Below are 23,155 nucleotides of genomic sequence, written 5' to 3'. Positions count from 1 at the left end.
CCTCCTGTCCTCGGTGGACTCGTACTCACAGACATCGGGCCTTTGACTTGCAGAGATTCGCAGACTCAGGGCTCCATCCATCAGGCTTCATCTTCCAGATTTTCAGTCAACCTTCGGGCTTTGAATGAGGACCCGAACTCCGTACCTCGAGCTCTGGACTCGCTGATGTTGGAGCCTGGACCACCTGACCTCAAATTCTCGAATTCTGATCTTGTAGACCCATGTACCTCGGGGGTCTCTGGGTCTCTGGCTCTTGTGCCTCTTTCCCACATGCAGCTCCAATCCTGGAACCCACTGACAACTTGCTGACTTGGGGAGGGAGCATCAGCCCTCTGGTCTGCTGCCTGGACATCTAACGACGGATGACCTCCATCCCATGTCCATGTCACTGGCCTTGGAACATGGAGCAGAAGCCCAGACTCCAACCTGTCTTCTGACTCCTCTCTCTCTACCCAAAACCATCTCTATAAACCCAAAAAAAAGAACTAAGTCTGAGCTGCAAGCTTGGCGGAAACCGCAGCTTGGTGCCACCTTGAGGAGCAGTCAATATTACAGTTAGCAGCCTGTCCTTACAGATGTACTTAAAGTGCTGAACCAAAGATTAGTCGTACAAGTTACGCTATGAATAGCACAAAGTCGAGAACTTGTTGGATTGGGCAGAGGTGTTGCCTCTGAAATCTCTGCTACTTGTACAAAGTTCAAAGTAAATTTATTATCAAAGTACATAGTGTCACCAGATACAACCCTGAGATTCATTTTCTTGCAGGCATTCATAATAAATACACAATTCACAACAGAATCACTGAAAAACTGCAACCAATCGTCAGGCAAAAAACAAATGTGCAAAAGACAACAAACTACAAATACAAAAATTTTAAAAATAATAATAAATATCAAGGACGTGAAATAGAATCCTTGAAAGTGGTTCCATTGAAATGCTCGCACAACCAATGATGGGCAAGTGTAGTTGAGTATGACCTGTACAAAACAAATGGGTTGTATTTGAATCCAAGAGGGGTGCCAATATTCTTGTGGATAGGTTTACTTGAGCTCTTGAGAGTTGGTTAAGCTAATGCGGCAGGGGGATGGGAACCTATATGATAGAGCTGAGGCTGAGCCAGCAGGATTACAAGTAGATGATGGGTGTAACATGAACTTACGGGAGGAAAAATCAGTGATTGGGTACAACAGAGCAACGAGTTAAATTGTACCACAGAGGCAAAATTCAAAAGTGCAAAGAATGCAAGACTAAAGATGCTGTATGTAAATGTACGTAATAGGAGGCAGGGCTTCAGATTCTTGGATAATTGGGATCTCTTCTGGAGGAAGTATGACCTGTACAAAACGGACAGGTTACACCTGAACCCGAAGGGGACCAATATCCTGGCGGGAAAGTTTAATAGAGCTGTTAGGGAGAGTTTAAACTAATTTGGCAGGGGGATGAGAACCGGAATGACAGAGCGGAGGAAGGAGAAAACAGAAATAAGTCTAAGATAGTGAGCAGTAAAGATGTCAGGAAAGACAGGCAGATGATGGGGCAAATTTGTAGCCATTGGGATGAGTTGCAGTGCAATAAAGTTGCAGTGAAATCAAAGCGAATACTGGTCTTAAGGTGTTATACTTAAATGCACACAGCATAAGGAATAAGGTGGATGATCTTGTCGTACAGCTACAGACTGGCAGGTATGATATTGTGGCCATCACTGAGACGTGGCTAAAGGATGCATGTCTCTGGGAGCTGAACGTCCAAAGATACACGGTGTATCGGAAAGATAGGAAGGTAGGCAGAGGGGGAAGCGTGGCTTTATTGGTAAGAAATGATATTAAATCATTAGAAAGAGGTGATATAGGATCGGAAGGTGCAGAATCTTTATGGGTTGAGCTAAGAAATCGCAGGGGTAATAGGACCCTGATGGCAGTTATTTATAGGCCTCCAAACAGCTGCAGGGATGTGAACTACAAATTACAAGGGGAAATAGAAAAGGCTTGTCAGAAGGGCAGTGTTATGATAATTGTGGGGGATTTTAACATGTGAGTGGATTGGGAAAATCAGATCGGCACTGGATCTCAAGAGAGAGAATTTGTAGAATGTCTGCGAGATGGCTTTTTAGAACAGCTTGTTGTTGAGCCCACTAGGGGATCGGCTGTACTGGATTGGGTATTGTGTAATGAACCGGAGGGGATTAGAGAGATTGAAGTGAAGGAACCCTTAGGAGGCAGTGATCATAACATGAGTTCACTGTGAAATTTGAAAAAGAGAAGCAGAAATCTGATGTGTTAGTATTTCAGTGGAGTAAAGAAAATTACAGTGGCATGAGAGAGGAACTGGCCAAAGTTGACTGGGAAGGGACACTGGCAGGAAAGATGGCAGAGCAGCAGTGGCTGGAGTTTATGCGAGAAGTGAGGAAGGTGCAAGACAGGTATATTCCAAAAAAGAAGAAATTTTCGAATGGAAAAGGATGCAACCGTGGTTGACAAGAGAAGTCAAAGCCAAAGTTAAAGCAAAGGAGAGGGCATACAAGGAAGCAAAAATTAGTGGGGATGACAGAGGATTGGGAAGTTTTTAAAATCTTACAAAAGGAAACTAAGAAGGTCATTAAGAGGGAAAAGATTTAACTATGAAAGGAAGCTAGCAAATAATATCAAAGAGGATACTAAAAGCTTTTTCAAGTATATAAAGAGTAAAAGACAGGTGAAAGTAGATATAGGACCGATAGAAAATGATGCTGGAGAAATTGTAATGGAAAATAAGGAGATGGCAGAGAAACTGAACGAGTATTTTGCATCAGTCTTCACTGAGGAAGACATCAGCAGTATACCGGACACTCAAGGGTGGCAGGGAAGAGAAGTGTGCGGAGTCATAATTACGACAGAGAAAGTACTCAGGAAGCTGAATAGTCTAAAGGTAGATAAATTCTCCCAGACCAGATGGAATGCACGTGTTCTGAAGGAAGTAGCTGTGGAGACTGCGGAGGCATTAGCGATGATCTTTTAAAAGTCGATAGATTCTGGCATGGTTCCGGAAGACTGGAAGATTGCAAATGTCACTCCGCTAAGAAGGGGGCAAGGAAGCAAAAAGGAAATTATAGACCTGTTAGCTTGACGTCGGTGGTTGGGAAGTTGTTGGAGTCGATTGTCAATGATGAGGTTACAGAGTACCTGGAGGCATATGTCAAGATAGGCAGAACTCAGCATGGATTCCTTAAAGGAAAATCCTACCTGACAAACCTATTACAATTTTTTCAGGAAATTACCAATAGGCTAGACAAGGGAGCTGCAAGGGAAAATGTTGTATATTTGGATTTTCAGAAGGCCTTTGACAAGGTGCCACACATGAGGCTATTTAACAAGATAAGACCCCATGGAATTACGGGAAAGTTACATACGTGGATAGAGTGTTGGCTGATTGGCAGGAAACAGAGAGTGGGAATAAAGGGATCCTATGCTGGTTGGCTGCCGGTTATCACTGGTGTTCTACAGGGGTCCGTGCTGGGGCCGCTTCTTTTTACGTTGTACATCAACGATTTGTATTATGGAATAGATGGCTTTGTGGCTAAGTTTGCTGACGATACGAAGATAGGTGAAGGGGCTGGTGGTGTTGAGGAAACGGAGAGTCTGCCGAGAGACTTGGATAGATTGGAAGAATGGGCAAAGTGGCAAATGAAGTACAATGTTGGAAAGTGTATGGTTATGCACTTTGGCAGAAGTAATAAACGGGCAGACTATTATTTAAATGGGGAAAGAATTCAAAGTTCTGAGATGCAACGGGACTTGGGAGTCCTCATACAGGATACCCTTAAAGTTAACATCCAGGTTGAGTCAGTAGTGAAGAAGGCGAATGCAATGTTGGTATTCATTTCTAGAGGAATAGAGTATAGGAGCAGGGATGTGATGTTGAGGCTCTATATGGCGCTGGTGAGACCTCACTTGGAGTACCGTGGGCAGTTTTGGTCTCCTTATTTAAGAAAGGATGTGCTCACGTTGGAGAGGGTACAGAGAAGATTCACTAGAATGATTCCGGGAATGAGAGGGTTAACATATGAGGAACGTTTGTCCGCTCTTGGACTGTATTCCTTGGAGTTTAGAAGAATGAGGGGAGACCTCAGAAACATTTGGAATGTTGAAAGGCATGGACAGAGTGGATATGGCAAAGTTGTTTCCCATGATGGGGGAGTCTAGTACGAGAGGGCATGACGTAAGGATTGAAGGGCGCCCATTCAGAACAGAAATGCGAAGAAATTTTTTTAGTCAGAGGGTGGTGAATCTATGGAATTTGTTGCCATGGGCAGCAGTGGAAGCCAAGTCATTGGGTGTAGTTAAGGCAGAGATTGATAGGTATCTGAGTAGCCAGGGCATCAAAGGTTATGGTGAGAAGGTGGGGGAGTAGGACTAAATAGGAGAATGGATCAGCTCATGATAAAATGGCGGAGCAGACTCGATGGGCCAAATGGCCTACTTCTGCTCCTTTGTCTTATGGTGTTATCTTGATCGCTTTAAAATGGGAAATTTCAGGTTGAATGTAGACATAACATAATCTCGGTTAATAAAATTAAATCATTGGGATAGTTAAGTCAGAGTAAGAAATTAAGCATACTTCAATACTAATGATCATGGACAAACAATTATTTTTTCTACAATTCTTGAAGTGCAGAAGTGGGAACAAAGGGGACCCGGCCCCCTTTGGTTTCTGTATAAAACTTCGTTCTCCACTGAATTGGTTGGCTTTCCATTGCATTTGATGATGTCAAAGAAACCTGTGATTTTGAATGTTTTTTTAAATGGAAAAGGACTTTGGAAATCTAGGTCCAGTGGTATGAGTAGTCATCACTGCTGGGGTCTCCCTTGGTTGCACTGGATGACCATTTTGTGCCTTGTCGTGCCCTTTGCTCTCCACAGAGTGTGGCAGAACCACCTTCCTGGCCATGGGATCTCATTGTTGATCTCATCCGTCCATTTCTCTGCAGCTGACATTGCAGACTTGGATATGAAATATTGAAAAAACTGCTGATGCTGGAAAAAAACAAAACGCCAAAAATATTCAGCAAGTTGTCCAGTATCCATGGAAACAGAAAAAGGAGCAAGGTTTCACATCAAAATTAATTCAGCAGAACTGAGAAGGAGACAAAAGAAACTTGTGAAGAGGACGGGGCTGGGGTTCTCTGATGGAGATTCATGAGGATGAGCGGTAATCAAGGCAATCTAGTCAGTGAGCGAGTGGAAGCAGTTAGAGAGTTAGCGTGAGGATGCCAACAAGAACCATAGAACCATGGAAAACTACAGCACAGAAACAGGCCTTTTGGCCATTCTTGGCTGTGCCGAACCATTTTCTGCCTAGTCCCACTGACCTGCACCGGACCGTATCCCTCCATACACCTCCCATCCATCTCATCCTGACGAAGGGTCTCGGCCCGAAACGCCAACTGTACCTCTTCCTAGAGCACAAGATGGAAGCAGATGGAGGTGCATAGCTGCCAAGCCCGGATTCAGGACAGCACCCACTGACTGACTGACTGACTTTGATAATAATGTACGTTGAATTTTATCGTAGGTGAGGTTCTTGTACAAGAGGCATTTGTATAGTGGATTAAATGTAGTAAACTTTCCCCAAGTTCAGTTAGGAGTATTCTTGATCGATATTTGACACCAAATTCCATAAAGTGATAAGACAGTTGACTGAAAGTTTGGCCAAGTGCTCAAGTTTTGAAAAGTACTTTACAGAGGGATTTCTGAAAGGAGAGTGCTGCAGCAAGGGATGGTGTAATTATCAGTGGTGAGGTGATGAAACCACACTTCCAAGTTTCAAGTATGGTTGAAGGTGATTATAGAGATAGGAAAGTCAACAGAATTGAAATATTCTCTCTACTGATAGACTGAAACTGAAGTATAAATATAATAATGATTTCCTGACAATTTTCACCAACTTTTGGAGCACAGTTGAATTCAAATAGTTAATGTAAATTTAACTTGGCCAAAATAAAACAATACAAATTAGGTAATATTAAGGAAGGAACAGAGGAAATTGGTCAACAGTCAGGACGAATGCCGGAAGCACTGCTACCAAAACTAATGGCGTCTGTCAGTAAAATCTGACAAATGGTTTAACTCGGGGACATGTAGACCAATTTCTCCATTTCCTCGCTTACCATACCCACTTATATGTTTTCTCTTTAGCTGTGTTAAATTTATCATATTCGGGTTAGTTGTGGAGATTTGTCATAAAATCAGCTTGTTACATTCCTACTACAGCTGCGATTCATCAGCAGGGGGCGCATGTGTTCTGTGTGAAATAAAAAGTGTCCGTACAGAAGTCACCAGCGGTTGCAATTGGAAGATGAAGAATTAACTTAATGATATCCGAGCGGTGTAGAGAAACAGGGCAGTCCTGTTGTGTCTAATATTTTTGCAGAATGATTCCATCAAGCTTACTGATTGAATTGAGTAATTTTTGTTTCATTTTACCCTTTATTTGCTCATTTTATTATGTCTTGCAATGTACTACTGCCACAAAACAACAAATTTCTTAACATATGTCAGTGATATTAAATCTGGTTCTGCTGTATTGGGATAATTAACCAATTTAATTTAGAAGATCCCAAGAATAATTGTATTTTCCTTGATTAAAAATAATGTAAACCTCTATATTGCTGAACTGTTTGATTCACGCCTCTTTTGGGAATTGTAGCATTTTAACATGTTGAATGTAACTCTGGGGTCAGCCAAATGGACATAGCAAGGTTCCACAAAGCACAATAATATGACCAGACATTACTGATGTCTGACTGATAAATATTAGCCAGAACTTCAGAGGGAAATCTTCCCTGCAAAATAAGTTATTTTGCATTAAAGTGAGATGTAAATGGTTAATTTGAAAGATGTCATCACCCTCAGTGCAGCACCCTACCCCCTGCCCCTCCCACCCTCCACCACTGCCAGTGCCAGCTTGAGAGAATTTGTACAAGGTTCTGCATCTTTTGTTAGATTATTGATATTTTGGTCACAGGAATGGAGAGCATTTGAAGCTGTGACAATCCCTGCTAATCAATTTTGTTTTCGTCTGTTAAATATGTTGAGTTCCATTTTAGGATCTTTGCGAAATAATGCTGCATGATAATCAGTTTGGATTGTTAATTGCACAGAATTGTGAGAACTATACAAGGCCTTGATTTGGCCTATCCCAATTGACATCACATGACTGTTTTCTGCAAGAATCCAAAAAAAAGATGTAACTGCTGATATTTGAATTAGTTATCACTAATAATAAATTATAAATGATCAATTCAGTGTGAATAATGCTAATGCCCTAGAACTAGACATTTCTGAGGATGCTTCTAATTTGCTCTTTCTAAAAACTTTTTGTTGTGAATTTCAAGCTTACAAAGGTGAAGAATTTTGGCTCTAATGAATGGAATTTCACATATCCGCAGCAGGCAAACAGGATGTTTCTTTTCCTTTTTTTGCGCCTTTACCAATTTAATTCCCGTGGTTTGCAAGGCTCATATCAGTTGATGAATGCATACAGATGGCAATCACTAGTGTAAGATTGTAATTACTCGTCACCCTCATTGCTACTTCTCAAAGATGTGAGTAGTTTTGTTTTAAATAGTTGTTAGAATCAACACTTAAACATTTTGCAATAACACCACATGGTCATCTCTGTTGAGTACCTCCGCTCCATCAGCCAAAAGTGAGATTTCCTGATGGGCAAAGATTTTAATTCCGATTCTGATTCCCATTCTCATTCCAACATGTTGGTCCTTGGCTTCCTCTTGTGCCAAGATGAAGCCACCTTGTATTCCGTCTGGGTAACCTCCAACCTGAAGGCATGAATACCAATTTCCCCATCTGGTAAAAGAGTTTTCCCTCCCTCACCCCTTCTCCTATTCCCCACTCTGGCTTCTTAGCTGTGTAACCCTTCCCTGGCTCCCCCACATCACTTCGCTTTCTTCTATCATCTACTCTCCTCTCCGATCAGACTCCTTCCACTCTGGCCCTTTATCTGTCCTACTCACCTGGCTTCACCTATCACCTTCTGGTTATCCTCCTTCCCCTCCTCTTACTTTTTTATTCTGGTCTCTTCCCCCTTTCTTTCTAGTCCTGAAGAAAGGTCTCAGCCTGAAACGTTGATGTTTATTCATTTCCATAGATGGTGCTTGACCTGCTGAGTTCTTCCAACATTTTGTGTGTGTTGTACATGGGCATCTCATTGATGCTAAACCCTGTGGATTACCTTCTGAGTACACCAATGCACACACTCTGATGGATGTATTAGCAGCAGTCTATGTCAGCTAGAAAGAAATCTGATGAGACTGTTAGCCCAGATGGCTGGGAAAGAAAGCCAGCGCCGTGAAGGGAGGATAGGTTGGGTCCTTAGAGACAGTAATATTTGGGAGAAAGCAGATGAAGTAGTTATCAGAATGTTCAAAGTAAATTTATTAGGAACGTGCATATATGCTACCACATACTACGTTGCAATTCACTTTGTTGCGGGCATTTACAGGAAAAAAATTACAATAGCATTTTATGGAAAACTATACATAGACAAAGACTGACAAACAACTAATGTGCAAAAGGAGGTAGAGTGTACAAATAAAAGATAGGATTTGTAAAGAGTGCTTGAAAGTGAGTCTTTAGGTCGCAGAATCAATTATGTTGAATGATGTTATCCACATCGGTACAGGAGCCTGATGGTTGTAGGGTAATAACTGTTCCTGAACCTACTGGTGTGGGACCTCAGGTAGTAGTGAAAGGAGGGCATGTTCTTGATGGTGGTGATCCTTGATGATGGATGCTGCTTTCTTGTGGCAGTGCTCTATGCACTCAGTGATGGAGAGGGTTTTGCCTGTGATGGACTGAGCTGTTTTCACCAATTTTTGTAGCCTTTTCTGTTCCTGGCCTTTGGTGTTTCCATACCAGGCTGTGGTGTAACCAGTTAGGATATACTCAACTGTGCAACAATAAAAGTTTGTCAAAATTTTTGGTGTATGCTGAATCTACACAAACTTCTAAGAAAGTAGAGGTGCTGTCATGTCTTCTTTGTGATGACATGTGCTGATAAGATAATGCCGAGGAACTTAAAGCCACTGATCCTCTCCACCTTTGTTCCTCTGATGAGAACTATTCATAGACCTCTGGCTTCTTTCTCTTTTAGTCAATAATAGGATCTTTGGTTTATCTGATATTGAGAGGTTGTTGTTTTGGCACCATTCAACAGAATTTTCAATCTCCCTCCTGTATGCTAATTTGTCATTATCTTTTATTTCGGCTAACAATTATGGTATCATCAGCAAATTTAAATATATATTGGAGCTATACTTAGCCACACAATGATAAGCACCAACACAGAGGCTGTGTACAAGAAGGGCCAGAGTCACCTCTACTTGCTGAGGAGACTGAGGTCCTTTGGAGTTAACAGGCTTCTCCTTCACATGTTCTACCAGTCTGTTGCCACCAGTGCAATCTTCTATGCGGTGGTGTGCTGGGACAATGGCATTAACATGGGTGGTGTCAACAGGCTTAATAAACTGGTTAGAAAGGCTGGCTCTGTTTCAGGAGTCAAACTGGACAGACTGGAGCCTGTGGTAGAACTAAGGGCCCTACAGAAAATCCTGGCAATTCTGGACAATGTTTCTCACTCTCTGCATGCCACCTTGGCTGAACAGAGGAGCACTTTTAGTAATAGACTAAGACAACTGCGCTGCTCCAAAGAGCACTATATGAGGTCATTCTTACCCTCGGCCATTAGGCTCTATAATGCAGTGATCCCCAACCACCGGGCCGCAAGGCATGTGCTACCGGGCCGTGAGGAAACAATATGAGCCAGCTGCACCTTTCCTCATTCCCTGTCACGCCCACTGTTGAACTTGAATGCATGCGAGGTCATCAGTCGGTCATTAACGTACAACTACTTGATGACTAAAAAACAAACATCGCTTGAGAGTTTCTTTGGAAGAGATGTTAGGGGACATAAAAGGCCAAGGGATTATGATAACGCAGAGACAGCTGAGGCCAAGACTGCAAAAAAAAAAGAAAGCTTCCTTCAACAGAAAATACGACGAGTCGTACATAAAATATGGCTTTATTGCTACTGGTGACTAGCATGCTCCAAGCCCCCTGTGTGTGATATGTGGAGACAAGCTGTCTAATGAGGCAATGAAGCCCTCAAAACTGCTTCGACACCTTGAGTCCAAGCACCCTGCACTTAAAGACAAACCCGTTGAGTTTTTTTGAGCGGAAAAAACGTGAGCAAGCGGGACAGGAGCAAGTGCTGAGAGACACCACCTCCACAAATGCTGCTGCTCTGAGAGCGTCGTACTTAGTGGCTAGCCGTATTGCTAAGGCTAAGAAGCCTTTCACTGTTGGTGAAGAATTGATTCTGCCTGCTGCCAAGGACGCGTGCCGTGAACTGTTGGGAGAAGCTGCAGCTAACAAGATGGCACAGGTTTCTCCTTCAGCTACCACAGTTTCAAGGAGAATCGATGACATAGCGGAGGACATCGAAGCACAGCTGTTGGAACGGCTTAATGAGTCTAGTTTCACTACCCGAGTCAAAGAGGTTGCTCCTGAATTCCAGTCTACACACTGTGTCACACACACGGAAATGCTGGCTCACCGAAAAACAGCGTATTGAGTGACATTGTTGAAGTTATCAATCACATCAAAATAAAAGCCCTTAACTCACGTCTGTTTGAGCAGCTTTGCGAGGAAATGGATGCAGAGCACAAACACCTTCTCTTACACACTGAAGACAGGTGGCTATCAAGGAGGAGAGCCCTGGCCAGGGTTTTTGAGTTAAGAGAGCCGCTACAGAGATTTTTTTCAGGAAAAAAAGTCACCAATGGCAGCACACTTCAGTGCCGAGGAGTGGATAGCAAAACTCGCTAATCTGTGTGACATCTTCAAGCTGCTCAATGAACTCAATTTGTCATTTCAGGGGAGAATGACAACTGTCTTCAAGTTGGCAGATCAAGTCTCTGCTTTCACAGCCAAACTGGAACTGTGGGGATGGCGAGTGGATAGGGGCATATTTGACATGTTAGCTGGGAATTTGGGAGAGACTGAGGCTGATAACTGGTGCGTGAACACCTATCTTCGCTGTCGACAGAATTCGAGCGTTACTTCCCAACCACAAATGACCCAAGACGTGCAAAGGAATGGGTTGCATAAAGGAATGGGTCCCCGGTGAATCATCCGTGTCAGCGCAGGAAGAAGATCAACTCCTCGAGCTTGCAAATGACGACGGGCTGAGAAGTATGTTTGACATAACATCTCTGCCGGCATTCTGGATCAAAGTCAAGGCTGAATATCCTGAGATAGCCACGAAAGCACTGAAAACGTTGCTTCCATTTCCAACTTCATATCTCTGCGAAGCGGAGTTTTCTGCAATGAATGCAACGAAAACTAAATTGTGGAATAGACTGGACATAAGGAAGCCCCTTATGACTTATAATTGACTTATCAGTATATTCATGGGAGGAAAATATGCGCTGTGTGTTTAATATTAAATTAGTTAGATAAACCCTTTTTAGAAACAAAATTGAGTGTATTAGCCACTGATAAGTGATTTATAGTTGACTTATCACCTACATTCCGGTCGTGATTAACACTCCCCCGCGGTCGGCCGGTCCGCAAGAATATTGTCAATATTAAACCGGTCCGCGGTGCAAAAAAGGTTGGGGACCCCTGCTATAATGAGTCAACCTATAGCCAGGGAAGTGATGACCCCTTCTTGTTAGATTGTTAGTGGTAACTTATTTTTTATTCTTTCTAATATTTATATCTGTGCACTCGTAATGCTACTGTGACACTGTAATTTTTTAGAAAAACGATTGCAGTTGGAAGGGAGGTGCTAAAAGTATTGATTGAAGAGAAATCTGTGAAATTAAGCAAAACAACTTTAAAAAGGCCTGAAGTAGAGCTATTTCAGCTGTTTTTAAGGCTCAAAGTTATACAATTTTGCAGTCTGTTTTTGGTCTTTGATACAGCAAAATGTTTGCAGAAAGAATGAACAGAACCCAGCCAATCAAGCAGTTGGTATGGAAATTCAAGTCAGGTCATTTCAGGTCAGGAAGCCCTCAACACAACAGGGAAGAGTGGAGAGTGTAGAGTCTTCCACGCTGAGCAAGGAGCAGGAGTGACTTGCATAACGGAAGATGTCATGGAAATAAGATAAGGTGCTAAGCAGAAAAAGAATTAACAGTTAGTTAGGCATTTTAAAGTAATGTGATAAAGGTTTACAAGCATGATAATGGAACAGTCTACCTGAAAGTGGTAAATTCGTTGTCCGTTCCAGAAGGTGTAAAATGCATAGAAGAACATAAGGTGGTAATGAAGGAGGTCAGAAACAGAAGGACTAAAACAGAAAAGAGATTGAGAATGCATCACAATACTGAGGATCATCCCTCTGGACTAAGGGTAGGAGCTCTGCAAAGTGATCGCCCAGTTTGTATTTAGTTTATCCATTACAGAGGATGTCAAAGTTCAAAGTATATTTATTATGAAAGTATCTATACAGTATAGAACCTTGAGATTTATCTTCTTGCAGGCAGCCATAAAACAAAGAAACAGCATAGAACCTGTTTAAACAAAAAGTCTCATACAACAAGACCATCAAGCATGCAAAAAAAGGGCAAATCACATAAACAACAAAAACCAAACAAATAACACTCTTAATTTTAAGCGTCAAATTGCAGAATTTCCAAAAGTGAGTTCCAGCTGCGAGCTGCCAAAGCGAGTGAAGCCAGTCCAGAAGCCAAGGGCTGCAGCCACAGCCACCCAGTTGGTCAGCTCGAATACCGAATGCAGTACATTAGATTAGAAGAAGTGCAAATAAATTGCCTGGATAGTTGCTTGGGTCACTGGAATGCGGAATGCTCAATAGTTAATTTTTGTCTGTCCTCTGGTTGTAAAGAAAGGTGCCATAAGGCCAGTGGTGAGTATGAACAGAAGGGCAGACCAGGGAATCACAAAGTGAACACTATCTGTGAAATTCAAAAAGTGGAAGATGTTACTGGTGATGGAATGTTGTAGATGAGACAAACTGTGAAACCTAATGCATTGAATGTGAAGACTGGTGGGGCGGAAACTGAGTACCCGAGAAACTACTTTGTTGAATGTAATTCAGAGTTCCATCCACTGCGACAGAGGGGAAGTCACATTTCAGGAAGAAAGACATTTCACAGGCTCAGAGTGGAAGGCCTCATCATTGGTACAAATGTGACAGAGAAAGAAACTGGGAAAGAAAAGAAATGTGTCCTTGCAGTAGGCATTGTTGGAGGATATATAATGAAGGCAGTTGTGTGAATCTGACAGTTGCAAAAGCTTGACTTTCTCCTGAGAGATCCAGAAGGGGAAGGGTTGTCGAGGTGGACCATTCAAATACGAGGACAGGGTGGAAATTGGCAGTAAGCGAGATAATTAGAATTCTGTGAGGGTCCAGTCATCAGTGTCTTTGAGAAACACTTGGAATGGGAAGGGAAGCCTGGAACAAGGGCAGTTCCATGTTACCAATAAAAAAAGGCAGATGTAGCAAGTAACCATGTCAGTTGCTTTGGCCAACATCTTTCATTTAGAAAGAGTAATTGGAATCGAAAAAATTTTTGAATGATAGGGCAAATTTCATACTCCAAATTTACACGAACAAAAGTGATATACAGCTGCATCATGACTTCCCGACATTTATGCTCAAACAAACATTAAATAACATTCGGGAAGACGTATTGCAGCTGTATAAAGAGCAGCTGATATTGTGAAACAGAGATTGTAGAACAGAGCAAATTTCCTGGTCCCTGGGTGAATATGATCTGGGATGAAAATGAATGAATATCTCCACTTAAAATGAGCTTTTGCCAATTATGCTTCATGTATCTCTTCATATTCAGAAAAATACTTATCTTTCAAATCTATTTGGGATACTTGGCATTTGCAGATACAGGTTTCCCTCGCCATCCGAAGGTAGAGCATTCCTATGAAACGGTTCGTAAGCCGAAATGTCGTAAAGCAAAGAAGCAATTACCATTTGTTTATATGGGAAAATTTTATGAGCGTTCGCAGACCCAAAAAAACCTACCAAATCATGCCAAATAACACATAAAACCTAAAGTAACAATAACATACTGCTGTGTACATACATCTATTGATGCTTCTGGACACATCCTCAGTGACGTTCCTGGAATCATCGGGTGTTTCGGGTCTTTCAACATCATACAACCTCCTCCAGGTGACCCAGCTGGGGCTGATCAGACCCCAGCTTGTGTCCGGATGGCTAGCTACTTATGACTCCATGGCTCCCCTCTTTTGGGCCACAGCCATCTTGAGGCCCTCTCTGCCGCATCGGTGGTACTGCGGATGGCTCTCCTCTTCCTCTCTCCCTCGATTCCCAAAACGCTGAAGGCTCTAACTAAGGAACGGGCTAAAAGCAGGAATGATATGATAAATACACAGCTTACATAAAGTAGAAATACTTTACCGCAATCATTGCCTGAACTGTTCTCCGTAGCGAAAATCTCACGCAAGCGCCGTCAGCAAAAACATGGCGCAGGTGCTCTCTAGTAATCTTTAAGCTATGAAGCTGCCAAGTCATACCAAATAACACATAAAAATACACAGCTGATATAAAGCTGAAATAATGTGTGTACAGTGTAGTGTCACTTACCGGAATTGGGAAAGCGTGGAGCACACTGATGGTGGTATGTTAGACTGAGTCGTCGGAGTTTGGGTGGTGCAGTGGCCCCCACCCTCCGGGCAGCGAACCAATACTGATCCGCGAAGCGTGCAGCGGTAGCCGGGAGGCGCACAGCACATCTTTAAGAAAAAAGCCGAAATAAACATGCTAATTAATTAGGTGCCGCCCCGCACGTAATTGTCGGCCCAGATCAGTGCCGATTGCCGATTGCATCGCCTCTGACCTGGGCCAACAATTACGTATTGGGCGGCACCCAATTAATTAGCATGTTTATTTCGGCTTTTTTGTTAAAGATGTTCTGTGTGTGTCTTGGCTACTGCTGCACTCTCCGCGAATCGGTATCTGTCCGCGGCCTGGGGGCTGGGGTGGTGGGACACTGGGGTGTCATCTCGTCGTCTGTTCCCATTAGAGCAGGCAGCTCATCTTCTTCTATCTCTGCTTGCCTCGATGTCGAAGGTCGAGGTTCGTCGTCTGCTGTGACTGATGTGGAAGGCTTGCTTGACTGCTGAGCCTCGCGCATTTTTCTATCATACAGTTCTTTGTAAGCACTCAAACCATCCTGCAAATATCCCCTAAACCGACGTACCCTTTCAGAATTAAAGACGTACTTTATCATTACTCATTCGGTTTTGATTGTTATTCTTTCCTCTTCCAATTGCATCAGCTCTTCATCTATCAGTTCTTGGTCATGGGATGCCAAAACCTCTTCAACATCATCTTCTTCAGCTTCCACAAGCCAAACTCACTTAATCCTTACTTCATTCACCACAATAAAAAGGCTTAATTATGTCTAGTTTTACGCTAAGTGTAACACCCTGATGAGCTCTTTTAGGCTTTTCCGATACCATAGAACTCATCTTGCTAACGGCTGCTCACAGGCACGTGATTAATCAATACCGGCGAGAATGCAGTTCCGAATCTGGGGGGAGAACGGCGGCTTGGGGCGCGCGCTGACTTCTATCGCGCGCTGCTTTTTCGTAACAGTGAAAACACCTTCTGTTAGCGAAAACAGGGTACTAATGTAGGTCTTTCGTAACTGTGAGGTTTCAAAAAGCGGGGGACACCTGTATGAGACAGCTGAGGGAAAATAACAAATGTTTTAAGGTGGAATGGGTAAATGGAATATTTTACAAAAATACAAGCAAAATTATAATGGTGATTAGGGTTTCTAAACTGTAAGAAAAAGTACTTCAACGTTTGGAGCTTTTGCGTTCGAACTGCTTTTCAACAGTAACTTGTTCATTTGTGTTGACACTGTTTTGAGCTATTCATCAGTTTGGGCTACAGAAGACTTTTAAAAATACCCTGCGTGGTTAATTAGTCTCTTTATCTCTTGTAGGTGTTGCTCCAATTCAAGTGTTAATGCCTGCACTGTCACCAACAATGGAAAAGGGGAACATTGTAAAATGGCTGAAAAAGGAAGGTGAGGCTCCTTTGTAGTATTATAGTTTTGTTTTTTCCACAGGTTGTTAATTTACTGTTCTATTGCTGTTGGTATTAACATATCAAATATTCCTTTGTTTGTTATGTGCCATGTCATATGACATAGGCAATCATAATCTTGCCATGACCATGACTTTTCTACAGATCTTTCTCTGGGCAGGGTGACCCCAGCCATTATCATACTCTTCAGAGATTGTCTGCCTACTGTCAGTGGTTTGCTATTGCCGCCTTTGGGCAGTGCCTTTTCAAGATGGGTGACCCCAGTTATTAGCAATACTCTTTAGAGATTGTCTGTTTGGCATCAGTGGTTGCATAACCAGGACTTGTGATATGCACCAGCTGTTCGTATGACCATCCACCACCTTCTCCCATGGCTTCACATGACACTGATTGATTCGGGGGGGGGGGTGGAGAGGGGTGGGTTAAATATGATGAGAATACTAATAACTTGAAACAGTAGCCGAAGAAGTGTCCTGATAACAAGACTTAGCCTGAAGTGTTGCCTGTTTATGTCATTCCGTAGATACTGCCTGACTTGCTGAGTTCTTTCAGCATTTTGTGTGTGTTAATCTAGGTTTCTTTCATCTGCAGTTTCTCTTGTGTCTCTAGAGAAGCAAGGGAGCGAAGTATGAGGTTAAAAACATTGACTCTGCCTTTTCCAATGCTTGTCTGAAGCACATAGTTTCCAATAGGTAATGCTGGACTTCTGAAAAAGCAATAATGATGTCTAGGTATTATATCACACTCTCCTACGAAGAAATGCTTAATACTTGGATAGATCAACATAGATGACATTCTGTTGCACACAGCATTTTATGCTGTTTGTGTGGCATTCTGTATGGTATCTTTACAATAATGAATCCTAACCTTTTTTTTAAATCAACACACACAAAATGCTGGAGGAACTCAGAAGGTAAAGCAGCATCTAAGGAGAAAAATAAACAACCAGCTTTTTGGGCCAAGACTCTTCATCAAGACTGGAAAGGAGGAGAAAGAGGCCAGATTAAAAAGGTTGGGGGGGGGTGGGGTAAGATGAGGAATTGAGGATATTTAAAAAAAAGTCATTTTGAATCTGTGTAACCTCTGGCTAAAAGAATAATTGGGACTGAATATGAGTTCTTGAACTGAAGTAAACTCTGTCTTCAGCAGTTAGCTAAAAAACCGGATTATACTAGTTCTCCCTTGGTGTGCAGAGAGACTTTGAGAAATTTGATAACATTGTACATTGTACCCTCGTTTGAGTAGGGGTAGGAGGACTCACTGATAAGGACAGGAATGAACATCCATCTGTAATTAAGTGAAGGCCTAGTACAGGGAATAACTGATAAGGACTGGACAGCACATCCATCTGTCAATAAGTCTCAAGTTAGCGGACTCTCTTATCTAAGTAATTAAGTTTTGTAACAACAGACTTGGTGGGCGTACCAGTTCAAATAACATCTTGCAACAGTAATGTATGGAGCTTACTATGTATAAATGTACGGCTGTAACCTAAGTGGGCCCATTTGTCAGATGGTGGCAGTACTTGTGTGCCTTCCCTTCGACAACTGCGTCTTAAACTCCTGCGGGAGGGTGCGCAATAAACTGTTGTAACTATAAGAAGCTGGTCTCCTGTGTTTTATTCAGATTTGACTTTTAACAAAGGAATAGAAGCTGGCAGATGATAGATGAAGCCAGATGAGGGGGAGGTGGATAGATGGGGGAGTATGTGAATATACTGATGTTAACAACGTGTTTGTGCTTGCCTCATCACTGTACATTTGAGTTGCATGCTCTTGCTATTAGATTGTATTTCTGAACTTGAATCATAGTGTATGCCCCACAGAGTTAAGTCTTCTCAAGTTACCAATTAAACTGCTTACATAATAAAAACAGATAATGATAAAGATACTTGACAGTTGAGGTAGCATCTCTGGGAAAAGAACAGTTGACATTTCAGATCTGAGACCCTTCATCAAAACTGGGTGAAGTTTTTTGGACTAATGTTAACTCGGCTTCTCTTTCTGCAGATCCTGCTTGGACTACTGAGTGTTTCTAGCATTTTCTGTTTTTACTTCAGAAAATGCTAGAGTATCTGGAATCTTTACTTCAGATTTCCAGCATGTGGCATTGGTTTGGTTTTCATTGACCTTGTAAATGAAAGCAGCTTTTCTGAGCTGAAGGACAATACGTAGGGTGGGGCAGAGAATTGTGGCCTACATTCCAGGAACAAGGAGGAAAAAAAGACATTTGAGTAAAATGTTTCCTCTTTTAAGAGTGTGCCTCCTAAACTAGGTGGCTAAAATATTTTCCTTTGCCTCATCAATGATTTTAAAATTTAACCCTGGAATCCCAGTTTATGATGGAGATTTGATCTTCAGATGTTCATTGCTTTATTGTGTGTGGGGGTCTCAACTGAACCCTTTCATTGATACATGATAAGTCACGGTAACTGTACACTTAATCTAGTGGAACCATACTTCAGTAGGTCTGCACCCCAGCAGTTGAGTCTAATGCCACTGCAAAGCACCACATGGATCAATGCCCGTGATATTCAAAATGTGACTGATGAGCGCAACGAGTTGGCAATTTTCTAAAGTGAAGTGCTGCCACCAGCCAATGGTTATCGCTGTAACTACCAGGTGGTGAGTCAGATGACCCAGCTCACACCAGGAGGTCTCATTATGTGATCTCCATTTCTCATCACCAAGAATTAGATAAATAATAAATAAACAGGTGACAGACAATAGCATTAATAACTTTTTTCCTCTCAGTTGCTCGCGGCAAAGTCATGATTAATTATTAATTCCTGCAGATTCTTGGAGAAACCCTGAGGGTTGGCAATCTAAATAGAAATCAGTTTTGCTAGAGAGCAACCTCAGAGTGCCTAATTTCTCTTGCTGGTAATTGGGCTATTTTTATATGGAAGTTATCAATTTAAACATGGCTATAAACAGCAATGAAAGCAAAATTCTGATTTTACAAAAAAAATTAGGTTAAAGTGAACCAAGCAATTCCTTTTAAGTTGTTGGAATAACTAATAATAAAAGGTGCAATCTATGTATGTATTTTGGAAATGAGAAATATATGTCATGATTAAACGTTGTAGCCATACCGAAGAACATATTGAAGAAGTGATAAATCGCATAATCAAAATCATAGAATGCTGTGTGATAATGCGGATTGTGAATGCTCAGTACTGATGTGGATCGGGAGACATTTAGGACAAATAATTCTGATGCTAAAGACAATTTACAGTGGCCGGTTAACCTACTACACTCCTTTTGGATGTGAGAGAAACAGAAATGCTGAATGGAATCCCAAGAATCAAGCGGAAACTTTCTTGGTCATAGGGAAACATGCAAGTGTCACATCGCTGGATATGTTGCTTTTGGCTGTGCTAATGTGCTGTCCTGATAATGAATCAAGATGTTTACAGGAATGTAAGCTGTTGATGGCAAAAAAAGGTTTAGAGTAATACAACCAGGATATTTTTAATGATGTGTCATGGTGATAATAAGAATCTGAGAATTGACATAAACAGACACCATTACAGTAATGTTGCTATTGTGCACTGGGAAAAACTCAGGAATACACAGTGCAATGGTGGAATAGATCTGGAGATCCTCAAAATTCACTGATGGTAATTCAGAGCTTCCTTTCATGAATTCAGAAAGGGATATGAATCTTATTTTGTTCCCTTTGGATAGGGGCTGATGCTGTTGAAAGTCATTCATTTAATCTCTAACTATGCTAGAGGCTTGAAAAACTGGAAAACTGCATTTAAATTGAGTAGCAAATTACCAAAAGTATATTGTCTTGACTAATGGTGCAGAAAATTAAAGAGGTCCTCAGCAGAGCCATTATTTTAGTTCCTTGCAAGGTAAGAAAATAGAAAGAGTTCTACAGTTTCATGTTCAAAAGCATTCACTGAGGATTGTGTTTTAGCTAGTTATTTCTTATCCTTAGCCAAGTGTACTTTTGTAACTAACTATGAAGGCTGATCATGCAGGTATAAATGGTTCAACATGTGGCATTCAGCCATGACAGCAAAATTACAGCAATTGTATCACCTGAAGATTTCCGTTCGATGCCCAAGACATCCTTACTCAGAAGTGCGTTGTAGTCATTCATTACTGTCGGGTCTAAATGCAGAAACTTCCTATACTTGTCTGACCTACTCCACATCTCGTATCGAAAATAGAGGCATAGAGTAATACAGTATGAAAGTAGGCCCTTCAGTCCAACTCGTCCATGCCACCAGGGTGCTCGTTTACCTGTGTGTTGCTCATTTTCTTTGAAATCCTAATTATCAATGCCCAACGATCTTAAATGCATTTCCTCTGGCAGCTCATTCCTTACATCTTCCACTTTCTTGGTGAAGAAGTTGTCCCTCGGGTCCCTTTTTTAAAATCACACTTTAAACCAATTCTCTCTCTTTGAGGAAAAAGACTGTGCATCTTCACCCCATCTATGCCCCTTTTGATTTCACATACCTCAATAAGATCATCCCTCAGTTTCCTAAATCCTAAGAAATAATATTCTAGACTGCCCAACCTCTCCCTATAATAAGATTTCAACGTTCAAGTTTATTTATCACATATACATCAAAACGTACAGTGAAAGGGGTTGTCTGCATTAAAAACCAACATCGCCGAGGGTGTGTGTGCTGGGGGCAGCCTGCAAGTGTTACCACCCATTCCACACCGACGTAGCAGACCCGCGACGACCCATTCCGCACCAACGTAGCAGGCCCACGACGATCCATTCCACACCAACGTAGCAGGCCCGCGATGATCCATTCCACACCAACGTAGCAGGCCCGCGACGATCCATTCCGCACCAACGTAGCAGACCCGCGACGACCCATTCCACACCAACGTAGCAGGCCCGCGACAATCCATTCCGCACCAACGTAGCAGACCCGCGACGACCCATTCCACACCAACGTAGCAGGCCCGCGACGATCCATTCTGCACCAACGTAGCAGACCCGCGACGACCCATTCCACACCAACGTAGCAGGCCCGCGACGATCCATTCTGCACTGACGTAGCAGGCCCACGACGATCCATTCCACACCAACGTAGCAGGCCCGCGACGACCCATTCTGCACTGACGTAGCAGGCCCACGACGATCCATTCCACACCAACGTAGCAGGCCCGCGACGACCCATTCTGCACTGACGTAGCAGGCCCACGACGACCCATTCCACACCAACGTAGCAGACCCGCGACGACCCATTCTGCACCAACGTAGCAGGCCCGCGACGAACCATTCCGCACCAACGTAGCAGACCCGCGACGATCCATTCCGCACCAACGTAGCAGGCCCGCGACGATCCATTCTGCTCCAACGTAGCAGGCCCGCGACGATCCATTCCGCTCCAACGTAGCAGGCCCACAACGACCCATTCCACACCAACGTAGCAGGCCCACGACAATCCATTCTGCACCAATGTAGCAGGCCCAGGACGATCCATTCCGCACCAACGTAGCAGACCCGCGACGATCCATTCTGCAACAACGTAGCAGGCCCGCGACGATCCATTCCGCACCAACGTAGCAGACCCGCGACGATCCATTCTGCAACAACGTAGCAGACCCGCGACGATCCATTCCGCACCAACGTAGCAGGCCCGCGACGATCCATTCTGCACCAGCTTAGCAGGCCCACAGTGATCGGCAGAAAAACACAGAACACAACAAGCGACAAAACAGGCCCCATTCCTCCCTCCGCTGACACTGATACCATCTGGCAGGATGGCAGAACACTTGGATGCAGCGGCCTCTCCGGGTCCAGTCAGAGGTATAATAATGCATCCTGTATGCCACTTATACAATTGCAAGTCACTGCTCTATACTGAGAACATCAGCTACTGCAGGACTGTCCCATCAGCGAGTTGCTCGATAGCAACGGAGCTGGACTTATTGTGTATCCTTGTTGCATTGTCGCCTGAACTTTTTGCGTGCCATTGTGCCATGACAGTGCGCGGTGTGAGTGATTGTCTTGGATGTTTTTATTGGAATCACAAGACCTAATTGGACATTGGTAGTGCAAGTCAGGTTCACTGCTTCATTAGCAGGAGAACTGCATTGCTTTGGTTGTGGCGTGGACGAGGCTGAAGCCATGGGCTAACTTGTAGCCACCCAGGAGAGGAGGGGATGAGGTAGAAAACATAGAAACATAGAAAACCTACAGGACAATACAGGCTCTTCAGCCCACAAAGTTGTGCTGAACATGTCCCTACTTTAGAAATTACTAGACTTACCCATAGCCCTCTATTTTTCTCAGCTTCATGTGCCTATCCAAGAGTCTCTTAAGAGACCCTATCGTATCTACATCCACCACCATTGCCGGCAGCCCATTCCACGCACTCACCACTCCCTGAGTAAAAAAAATTTACCCCTGACATCTCCTCCGTACCTATCCCCAGCACCTTAAACCTGTGTCCTCTTGTGGCAACCATTTCAGCCCTGGGAAGAAGCCTTTGACTATCCACACGATCAATGCCTCCCATCATCTTATATATCTGTATCAGGTCGCCTCTCATCCTCCGTCGCTCCTAGGGGAAAAGGCCGAGTTCACTCGACCTGTTTTCATGAGGCATGCTCCCCAGTCCAGGCAACATCCTTGTGATCGAGAAGATCCTATGTGGGGCATGTTAGACTCTGTACTGGGTTGTGTCCTGGCCCCTCCCATCCACGTTGCTTTCCAGTGCCTGCGCAGCGCTGCCCTCCTCTGTTCAGTCAGTAGAAGTACAAGCTGGACCAGGACGACTCTCTGCCCCCAGAATCATCCTTTGCACACACAAAAATCAGCTAATAAAACAACTAAATCTGAGCCGTGACTCCTCACAGGCCTTGAGTGCTGGTAACATCCTTGTAAATGTTGTTTAAATTCTTTATGCTTAATGACATCCTTCCAAAAACAGACGAACAAAAACTGTGCAGAATACTCCAGGTGTGGCCTCAGCAACATTTCGTGCAATTGCAACATAACTTCCCAAGTTCTGTGTTCAGTGTCCTGACTGATGAACTGGCATATCTAATA

At 43.0% G+C, this 23,155-nt stretch overlaps 1 protein-coding gene across 1 annotated transcript in view; it reads left to right on the top strand.

Moving 5' to 3' along the window:
- pdhx (pyruvate dehydrogenase complex component X) overlaps positions 1 to 23,155 on the top strand; it is a 257,338-nt gene that overhangs the window by 30,499 nt on the left and 203,684 nt on the right. Inside the window, exon 2 of the mRNA XM_063062249.1 lies at positions 16,020 to 16,103. Within this exon, the coding sequence (XP_062918319.1) occupies positions 16,020 to 16,103 (84 nt within the window). The remainder of the gene's footprint in view (positions 1 to 16,019; positions 16,104 to 23,155) is intronic.

Source organism: Mobula hypostoma, chromosome 11, assembly GCF_963921235.1.
Source record: "Mobula hypostoma chromosome 11, sMobHyp1.1, whole genome shotgun sequence".
Classification (NCBI taxonomy): domain Eukaryota; kingdom Metazoa; phylum Chordata; class Chondrichthyes; order Myliobatiformes; family Myliobatidae; genus Mobula; species Mobula hypostoma.
This window is presented reverse-complemented; position numbering and strand designations above follow the sequence as displayed.